The sequence below is a fragment of the Sphaerodactylus townsendi genome, linkage group LG08 (genome assembly GCF_021028975.2).
Source record: "Sphaerodactylus townsendi isolate TG3544 linkage group LG08, MPM_Stown_v2.3, whole genome shotgun sequence".
Taxonomy (NCBI): Eukaryota; Metazoa; Chordata; class Lepidosauria; order Squamata; family Sphaerodactylidae; genus Sphaerodactylus; species Sphaerodactylus townsendi.
Window position 1 is genome coordinate 48367100 of NC_059432.1, and position 11116 is coordinate 48378215.

At 39.3% G+C, this 11116-nt stretch overlaps 1 protein-coding gene across 17 annotated transcripts in view; it reads right to left on the reverse strand.

Annotated features, from left to right (window-relative positions):
• TACC2 (transforming acidic coiled-coil containing protein 2) overlaps window positions 1–11116 on the reverse strand; it is a 175982-nt gene that overhangs the window by 38218 nt on the left and 126648 nt on the right. For 6 of the 17 annotated variants that reach the window (XM_048506345.1, XM_048506329.1, XM_048506327.1 and 3 more), the window contains 2 exons: window positions 3637–3672; window positions 1103–1157 (listed from right to left, as the gene is read on the reverse strand). In XM_048506345.1, the coding sequence (XP_048362302.1) occupies window positions 1103–1157; window positions 3637–3672 (91 nt within the window). Of the gene's footprint in view, window positions 1–1099; window positions 1158–3636; window positions 3673–11116 lie in introns of all 17 variants that reach the window. The other 11 variants (XM_048506333.1, XM_048506336.1, XM_048506341.1 and 8 more) reach the window with 5 other exon arrangements.

The following is an 11116-nucleotide window of genomic DNA, read 5'->3' on the forward strand; positions in this document are numbered from 1 at the left end:
CTGACCTATTAGGTTCCTCAAGAAAATTATAACGTAATCTAACATCTTATCACATGTCTTTACTAAACATTAATAAAGATAAGGAAGCTAAATATAGGACATCTGGATTATGTAATTGTCATTCATTTATTTTTGTTTAAAAATCTGAACCATATTTCCTGAGAGAATGATTTCAGCTGTCTACCAGTGCCACCCCAAGCAGTTAAAGCCTTTTAAACCCACTGTCCAATGGATTTAGTGGGGTTTCACTCATGTTTTTACATGCTGGCTTTTTATCTTTGTGAGAGTTCTGGCTATTCTGAGGCATCCAGGATAAAAGAAATATTTAGACACTTAGCTTCTCTACATCCCCTATCTGGATTTTCAGCTCTTGTATCATTTTCTATATGTTTTCTGCAGAAAATGATGGCAAGTAAAACCACCTGCAATCCAATTTACACACATGCTGCTGCTTTATATTGACTCCTACAGTACACCTAGCACAACTGACAGTGGCTCTCCAGGGTCTCAAGCAGAAGTCTTTCTTATCACCTATGGCTCAACTCTTTGAACTGAAGATTATGTGTATTTACACTGGAACCCTTTGTATAGAAAGCAACGGCTCTTCCACTGAGCTGTGGTCCTCTCCTCTCTCCCTAAATTAACTGAGTTCTTCCTATGGCTCGGTTTCATTTAGTCCATTCAGGTTTACTAGAATTTTAACATTTTATTTTTCAACTTTCAAACTCACCCAGTCAACATTAAATTTTTGAAAATATCATTTTAAAAATGTTCTGCATATCTACACTTGCAAAACTATTTAGCACCATTCAAAACTCCGAAACTCTGGATCACAGAGTTTGCATCATCAACTTTGAAAATTAATTGGCCTGCTAAAAAGGAAACTATTTATGTTTAATTGTCAATGTACGTAACCAAGAATACAAGGGTAAATATTTTGCCTGAAGCTTGTGGTTCAATATTGCATACTAATGAATTCTTAAAGATAATTCCTTGATCATCATAGTGGAATTTTAAGATAACTGCTACACCGAATAGACTTGATTAGACCAATATTGGAAACAGTGAAGAAATATTCAAAAACTTGTAAGAGCTTTACCTGAGGTGGATCAGACAACGGAGATCTTTTCGGTGACTTTTTCACCCTAAAAGTATCACTGGAAAGGAAAGGGAAAATATGAATATGACAGGCCAGAGAAAAACAATAGCATGTAACAATTTTTTTTCAAAAAAAAACACAAAACAATAAGCAGCATAGATTCGAAGGAACCATCGCCATAGGAAGCTTTCCTATGAAAGCGTCATATTCTAGCACCATGGAAAAGCATGCTTATGACCTTTGATTTTGTGTCATGCACTTTTGGAATGAATTTCTTGGGGGTAAAGGTACACCAAGCATGCACACTGATTACATTGGTTTGCCACATTCCCAAAATAGTCAGGACATATCCTTCGGTCCAAATAATGAGATACAAATGCATTTGTTATGACACTGGTGACAAACAAAAAGTTAACTTGCTTCTACAGACAGATGTATACTAACTTTTTGATTTCTAACTCAAATTGTACCCAATATATCTCTAACAGGAAATGGGGCACTCCCCCCAAAAAGGGCTGGATCATTGCACAAAGACCACTCAGGCCATAATGCACTTTCAATCGACTTTCAGTGCACTTCGCAGCTGTGCGGAATAACAAAATCCACTTTCAAACAATTGTGAAAGTGGATTGAAAGTGCATTATTCTGCACGTGTGGAAGGGGCCTCAGTCAAACCATTCCTTTCCCCCAACCCTTATATGAGTAAAATAAGCTAAGTTAGGCTAGAGCAGCAAAACAATATGGCCAGTTTGCATGAGAATACAGCAGAGTGCTGGGGATTGGATATCTGTTCCAAGGCTCTAGTCATTGACATTTTAATTGTTAATTCCAAGGATTAGCTTATAACCCCCATCACCCACTCTATATTTGAGGGTTACAACAGGAAAAAATTGTATAAAGAAGGAACATACTCCTCAGAAGTGGATCAACCAGTCCCACAATGCAGTTTTACGTATTCCAAGAGCTATACAATGCAAGAGAATCACATGAAACTGCCTTATACGGAATCAGATCATTGGCCCATCAAAGTTAGTCTTGTCTATTCGGATTGGCAGTGGTTCTTCAGGGTTGCAGCCTGAGGTTTTTCACATCACCTACAACCTGATCCTTACTGCAGATGCCAGGGATTGAATCTGGGACATTCTGCATGCCAACCAAATGCTCTACCACTGAGCCCCAGCTCCTCTTTCCCTGGTTTCTAGGGAACAGATACTACATTTGGTAGTAGTAGTAATCTCTTCTGTCCCCTTATCCCTTACTGGAAGGACAGACTACCATTCATGTCCTCAAAGATGGACTGAGAAAGTGAATAGGAGAAAAATATATATTCACATAGATTTTAAATGAATTAAAGTGAAAAGGATTGATTTAGACAGGACCAGGCAGTCCATCCAAGAGTTCTGGTGGCTGGCTGTGTGCCATGGTTGTAGTACCCCAGCAGGCTTCCTAGCAGCGCGGGGAGGTTTCACAAGTGTGAAAGGCTCCGTGCTGCCAAGAACCCCCCTTGGGTTTAACAGATTTACACCACCAAAAGGGAGGTGTAAGTCTGAACGGTCAGCTGCCAGCATAATGCTCCAAATGGCCAGGAGGGAGCCGACTAATGACAGCTCCTTTCCTGGCTATGTCCCTGTCCCGTCCCACTATGCCAGTGACAGCGATATGGAGGGCTGTCGTGGCTGCATGCTGGCAGTTTTGTCTCTCCACTGGGGCAAGTGCCCCAGAAAAGGCAAATCCACTGACACAGCCACCTGTCACTCCCACAGGCAGATCCCCCCCCCCGCACGATGGGGCTCTTAATCTATCAAGTGAAGTATACCTGTGAAGACACAAATCTTAAACCAGAGTGGTGGACTGGTACCTAAATATAACCTCACTGCCTGAACACAAAAGTAATAACTTAAGTTTGCAACTCATCAACAACACCTCAGACAATAAACTGGCAAAGCAACAAGAAAAGATAATAAAAGTGTTTCAGTTTATACAGAACAAATCAGTATTTCAACCATGTTTGTTGACACATCTGACAGCAACCCTGGTCAGTCAAGAATCATTTATAAAACACTTTCTACACTACCTCACAATCACACAAAGAAAGATATGAGTTTTCAAAAGCACTGGTGTGCTTTGAAAAATAATGACAATTCTGTAGCAAACACGAATTGCCATAGTTCCTAAACTCCAGATTAGCAGCAGTGGTGGCTTGACAGGAGGAGAAAAGGTGGTGATAAATTTGCACGGCTGTACGTCAGCAGCCATTTATTAATAAATAAAACATTCATAGTTCAGCTATAGAGAGTAAATTAAACATGAAACATCTGAAATGCACCTGACCGACACCTACTTGTTCGGCTTAGGTTCCTCAAAGCAAGAATTTGGCTCAAACAGTCAAATTAGTTATGCCAGTATAAAAAGCACCATGCCTTGCATAACATAGTCAAACCAGGAAAGTAGGGAGAGAAAAGGGAATGATGGCACCAGAAATGAGGAATGAAGCATTTCCAATCATAGCAAGCACATTTAGCATTGAAGTTACTTACAAAAGAGAACATACAGACATCACATCTTCAACCATCCTAAGACAAATAAGACAAAAAGAGAGAAAGACACAGACAGAAGGAACTGGCTGACACAAAGGAGACGCTATTAATTGCATTAGTGTAAAACCAGCATGAATGTCTACTACTCAGCAGCAGCCAGAGAAAACTAGGCATTTCTAAGACCACACTGAAATTAACATAACTTAATTGAGCGCACTGTCACAAGCACGTTTATGGAACCTGGGTACAGCTAACTGCTGTTAGATTACGCCCACTGTTCTCATTCATTGGGAATTAACAATGTGGGGCAAAGTTCAAGCCTCTTCCATCCAGTGCAAAATATTTCAGGTATGGTTTCTTAATCAATCATAAAATCTAGTTTTCAAGGCAGATGTATGTCTCTGCCCGCTTAAATATTTTCAGTGGCTTGTCATAGTTGTAGCCTAGGGTGGCTTATACTATTTATAAGCGCTCACAAAAATTTGAAAAAGTTATGTTTAAGGAGAAAGTGGCGACTAATAACAGTGGTTTTTTTTTGCTGTTATCAAACTCTGGGCCAAACTACTCAGAACTTTACTCATTTTTTTTAAGGCAAAAGCAACTGTGGATGGCTGAAGTCGTAAGCAGAGCACTGATGAGAAGCAAGGAAACAAATAAAACCTTGACAAAGGCTTAGGAGATTCTGCTGCCCCCCAGGGGCTCACTCAGTTACATGTTAACAATAAATTTGCGGAAGTTACACATAGCAGTGACCAGTTTGGCTCTAGTGATCACTAGAAAGTCTCAGCCCTGCACATCTTTTAACTGTTCATATAAAGCTTGAAACCAAGTCTCCTCTAAATCTTTATGACCTGGGCAATACTGAAATCTGGATACCTCCAGCAGACATCTATAGTGCCGGCAAATTCTGCATTGATGGGGGTGTGACGGAGGTACCTTTATTCTTTTCAGAACCTGTCATCTTGAACAAGATTTTATAAATATACAGAATTGTTCTGAAAACTGCCGTCTTTATACCAAAACATATGCCTTTTTGAGATGCTTTCCTGCTAATGAACAACTTGAACTCTGGGCTAAAGTAAGCTATTGTTTTTCTATGTAGGCTACCATGGGTTTATTTTCAGTAAGTAAAGTCCTCCTAGAACTACTTTCCTCCAAACATATACAAGTTGAAAATTATGCTCCCAAATTGCAAATTTTCTGGCTCCTTGCCATCTCTTATATAAAAGCATACTTCTTTAAGTAAAAGGGTATCTTTACTGCAACTGTTTGATTTGTGAGACTCCCTACAACATAACATAAACATGCCCTTCTCACTTATCAAGCAAGCAAAATCATGGATAGTGAATAATAGTATGGGAAAAGTACTTCTGAGTTACAGGAAAGGATTTTGGATGGCTACAAGTGTTCACAGGAAATAATCTTGAATTAACAAACTAACAACTGAATAGTTTAACACTAAGAACTAGCTCAGGCACACACAGAGCACTGAAGTAAGATGTTGCATTTTAAGAGGGTGGCAGCCCTAATTCAAGCTAGCAAACTATGGCTTACAGACATCCTCCAGGATGGCATTAGAGAGGACAACCAAGCCAAATTTGCCTGAAGAAACATAGTGTGATCCTTTAATAAGATGTTATTCACCTTCATGCCATGAAATCTTCAGCAATCCATTTCTACACAGTAAACCTTTATTAAAGGGGTAGGACAGTTTATCCAGTCAACAGGCAATTAACTACAGTTGAAGCATAAATTTAATTGAAAACTATGGCTTACAATAAAAGAGAAAGAAACAGTGTGTGGTAGAAGGAAGTGAAAGAAGGAAATGTAACAAGGGAATATAGAAGGAAATGTAACAAGGGAATAAGCCTAGAGCTTGTTTATAACATCAGATAATAGCTTGGCAAAAGAGAAACTCAACTTTTCAATAAGTACAGAACTATTTTTTTTAATTTCAGGCCAATGGGTTTCAAAAATAATAAGTTAAAGAGATAGTCTACATACATTAGAACACAACTGTCAACTCTCACAGATCATAAAATATCTGATGTCTACACAATATTCTTTTGCATGCATAGGGCTTTTTCACATTCTCATTTTCCTTCCTTGTAAGTTCCTGTTCCTTCAGGGGGTTTTTCCCTGCTCCATGTACGTTTTGCTCCCTCTAGTAGTTAATTCAATATCACACAGCATATCTCCCTGAAAATTTAAACTACAGGTTTTTATGTTGGATGTTAATCAGTGTGATGTGTGATATCAAATCAACCACTAGAGGAAAATTAAAATGTGGGAAAACCCATATGCACAGAAACTTCAATCCATACTATTTATAAAATGTAAAACATAAGAAACATACAGAAAACAGGCTGCTTTTACAAGCCATACTTTTAACAGAACATAACGAAAATACAGCCTTCCCTGAAGAATTTTTTTCACCCTACCTACAAATTTGTATGATACTTGAAATTCCTAGCAATCTAAAAGTAAAACCTAGCAATCTAAAAGAGAAGATGAAAAATACAGAGATAAGACGAACTTACTTCAAAGATTTGCTATCATGCAGCTATATATGTAAGACTTTGCCAAACCTAGGGAATTAATTTTATATGAAAAACAGCACTATGTATAGCTTGTGTTTTAAAAGCAAGGGCAGTGTTCACTAAGGATTAAGCTGATTCACCAGATATACTACTTCTGAGAAATGCCTCTACTGATTTTCAATGAAGATGTATGTTTTTGTCTATCAGATGCACTGCTGAATACAATTAGAATGCTTTCCATCTTGAATTGAACATCACATTTGTGAACCAATTCTGGATTGAATATGACTTTTTAGAAAGCACTTTGACTTTTTCAGAAAATCAGTCTACCCCTTAATGCTGCTGTTGCTGTCTACATTGACATCTGTATTTCACTGGCAATTAAAGAAAGAAAGCGCTATGGCAGTGGTGGCGAACCTTTGGCACTCCAGATGTTATGGACTACAATTCCCAATTGGCCATGCTGGCAGGGGCTGATGGGAATTGTAGTCCATAACATCTGGAGTGCCAAAGGTTCGCCACCATGGTGCTATGGGATTGTGTTTGCATTTCAACAAGTTTCTAAGAAAGAATAGATTCAGTTTAACCCTTCTTTGCTGTTGATTACGAATGGAATCTCATTGGAGGGAAGGTGGCATGATCTTCTCATCAGATCTTGAAATCTAAGCAGGGTCAGTACTTAGATGAGAGATTGCCAAGGAATACTGTGCAGAGAAAGCAATGGCAAATCATCTCTGCTGCTTACTTGCCTTGAAAGCCTTTTCTGGGTTGCCACAAGTCAGCCATGACTTCACAGCACTTTACACGCACACAAAGGCATCTCATAAAAGTCAAGAAGACTAAAGTATTTGTCATATGGTTTTAAAAAGCTATAGAAAAGAGTACATGTTTATATTATGTAAGAATGTATTTACTTATATGCTACTTTTTTTCTCTCTGAAGGAGCCAAGCAGTCTATTTCCTTCCTGTATGGATCCATGTGTGTTTTTAAGAACATCTATTGAAGCTTTACACACAAATGTAAATAGTACTTTATTACTTGTCTAAGTTTGCAGCTTTGTTTCAATAGTGTCTAATGTTTCATAGTTATATTTTGTGAAGAGTTGCATTATTTTTAAAAAGTGGCACTTCAAATTTGGCACTCTTTCGCTTTTGTTTTATTTAGTGCCTACCAGATCTTTTGCTTACTGAATTTATTGTCTGAACCAACATCACCAATTGCAGTCTTTTTTAAATAAACAAAAATTATTGCTAGTTCTAGATCAGTAAACAAGTCTAATAACATAGGATGTTCTTGATTGGTCTCCTTATAGCTTTTGCCTTTAGAAAAATGAGGTTTGTAGCACACTGACCAAACCTATACCTGATCTGAAGATCCATACTCACTGCAGGCTTGAAAACTTCATTTGTTTCCTTAAAGCATGGCAATTGCCTAATAATTCTCAAAGTAGGCTTGAATTCAGAGCTGAAAGCTGCAAACCATTTATCTGACTCATTTTCCCCTAATATTTTAAGCTTTCTTACTTGCTGTGCCCGTCACAGTTTGGGATTCCATAAAACTTACAATTCTCTTCAATTATTACCCATCAGTAGTAGCTAAGATGAAAAGGTAACCCTATGCAGCTCTCCCAGAATTCATAGGAGAAAATTATATTATTTGCTGTTGGGAACAGTCATGTTGGGAGCCGCCGGGATGAGGCGGCCTACAAATTTATTTATTTATTTATTTATTTATTTATTTAATTAATCAATCAATTAATACATACATACATACATACATACATACATACAAGGGCTAAAAGATACTATTCCTTATATCTCTAAAAGGCACAGGTTAAAAAATTTTCATCATTAAAGAACAAAACTCTTGTCTACTACTTCAAAAGCTCAACCATAAAATAACCATAAAATAAACCATAAAATAAAAATCAGCAAGTCTTCTTTAATTTTTTAAACTATGGGTAGACCAGGGGCGTAATGCCCATTGGGCAAGGTGGGCAGCTGCCCAGGGCATCACCTTGTGGGGGGCATCAAAATGCAGGGTTCGTTTTTGGGTATTTTTAGTGGTTTTCCATTTGTGGCCTGCAGGGGGTGCAGTTTTTAGGCTAGTAGCACCAAATTTTCAGCGTATCATCAGGAGACTGTCCTTATGCTACCCCCCAATGTTATGGACCCTCAAAGGGTAGCCCCCATCTCCTTAGCAAAGAATGGGGGATGGGGCACCCCCTTTGAGGGTCCATAACTTTGGACCCCCTAAACCAAACTGCACCAAACTTTGGGGGTACCATAAGGACAGTTTCCAGATGATACCCTGAAATTTTGGTGCTGATACATCCAAAAATGCGCCCCCTGCAGGAACATCCCAGAAATTTGCCCAAGAATCTTTGTTCTGCATTGAGTTTTCTGTATTGCTGTCCATGGGGGTTGCAGGCTGGGGGGGCATTTCTGAAGGCACAGTCTCAAAACTTTCAGGGTCTCATCAGGAGACTGCCCTGATGATACCCCCCAGGTTTGGTGCAGTTTGGTTCAGGGGGGCCAAAGTTATGGACCCTCAAAACTGTAGCCCCCATCTCCTATTAGCTCCCATTGGAAACAAAAAGGGATAGGACTTTGGGAGTCCATAACTTTGGACTCCTTGAACCAAACCTCACCAAACCTGGGGAGTAGCATAAGGACAGTCTCCTGATGATATGCTGAAATTGTGGTGCTGAGATGTCTAAAAATGCACCCCCTGCAGGCACCAATGTCCTGGTGCAAAAAAAATGTTGGTCGTGGTGGAGTGGCTGCCCATGGGGGGGGGGGCATCCAACTCAGGTTTTGCCCAGGGCTACAGTTTGCCCAGGGCTGCCTCGTTACGCCCCTGGGGTAGACTAACAGCCCAATCCAGGGGGAGGCACAGTTTTGTGGCAGCCAGGGCTTCTGGCAGTGTGCACTGCAAGAAATGAGAGAAATAGCCCAGCCTATCCTGAAACTCTCCAACATAGCCCAATAAGATGCGCAAGTCCACACCAGCAACAGGGGGCATTCCCAGGCTGAAAGGTCTCAAGATGCTGACAAAAGTCAGATCTTCCCCAGGAACACTCCCATCGGTGCCAGAGTGGGCTCCTACAGTAGAGGAGCACTGGCATAGCAGCCTAGGCAATAGTTCCCCGGCACCGGCATCAGTGCCCCCTGCGCCAATATAAGTGCCACTTATGCCACATGGCAATAACACCAGCCCCACGCCAACTCCATGACCCTTTGGGCCCTCCCATTCTGGATTGCACTGTTCATGGAATTTCAAATACCCTAATGAAATTCACACAAGGTCCCAAACACTACCTGTGGAACCTAGGATCATGTCCTAGAAGCCTGTATTAACTAAGATCTTAAAAGGACAGTTTTTAAAAAAATATGCTACACTGCGCTGTAAGAAATGGATCAGTGTTACATATGCAACAGTAGAATTTGGATAACTGTATAACTGCAAATTTGAGACTCAAACTGAGTAATCTCTTCTCTAGCATACATTACCTTAAAATGATATAAAAACATAATTTTTAATAATCCATTAAATATCTTTTAAAAATGGAAGCTGTGAATTTAATATGCAGGTAATTTATAATAATTGCTCTAAATCTAAAAACAACAAACCATGTTTAATACTAAACTTGTAGTTACATAGCAGCAATCAATCAAAATCTTTGCTACCTGGAACAACCAGTTTAGAGGTGCACCAGCAGAAGCTGTAAGCGCAGGATGACATTGGTCGGAAGAAAAACCTCCGACTTTATAGATCTTACATTGCAAGGTATACCCTGAGAAATGCACTATAACCGCCTCCTGTTAAAAAATGACACAGATTTAAAATTTGTGTATACTTTGTATACTTCTGCATTTCATCAGTAAAAGGAAAATGCCCAAATGCAGCAATAAGAAGCCTAAATGAACTTCCATTCAGCATTCTGCCAACCACTTACCCAACATCAATCCTGTTTAAAGACATGAATTGAGCAAATGATTCACTTACATCAATAGTATTTGTGGCTTCTTAATTACAATGGTACAGTCTGAAGTCACCAAAATGAACGGAACTGGAGAAAACCGGTCTTTTGATTATGTGATCACCATCACCGATTTAAACCTCTGCACAAACTGTACCCACATGATTGAGGTTTTACAGGATTAGCATCTAAACCCTGAGAACTTTTCTTATTTGACTAAACTCTTTAAATTTTACAGCAGTTAGGGCTGCAAACTGCCTGGATTTTTTCAAAAGTCCTGTGCATTTAACAGAGGCTTATCATGTGTAAACAAGCAGCTAAAAGTGGGGAGGGGGTTTAAAAATTACCTGGTAAATATTCCATTAAGCCCCTGTAAGAGGACTTTTTTCCCCTTCAGGCAGTTGGAAACTCAATAAGATATGCACACACAACGACTGAGAGAATATTAGCATTCTATTTTAAAAGGCTGGCTTTCCTTTTAGTATTACAGTGGCTTTGGATAAGGCATCTTAGGGACTATACTCTGTCTCAGATAAAGATGTTAGTAGATTATATATTCTTCCACCACAGACCTCAATGTGCCGGACCTTCTTTGTGGTAGAATGCTTTGCCTGGATTGTAGTGTCTACCTAGCCCTGCTCCCCCCACCCCCCTACAATGAACTATAAATGATCTTGTATCAAAGTACCAAGTTCAACAATGGATAAAGGCAGCGAGTAAAAATGAACAGCGCATTTTCTGAAGTAGCACCCCAAATTAAAACATCTTTCCTCCATTAGGAACCTACATGATTACATTTTAAATACCCATTTTTTAGAAAACTATTTGGTTGCTCAGAATTTTATCTGCTTGTTTTCACTGTATAATGGCTGTTGTACCTCTTATTGGCGCTGATTACTTTTAATTGTTTTAATGGGCTGCCTTCAATCATTATTAGTCTCTAAGAGACCTGTTAAA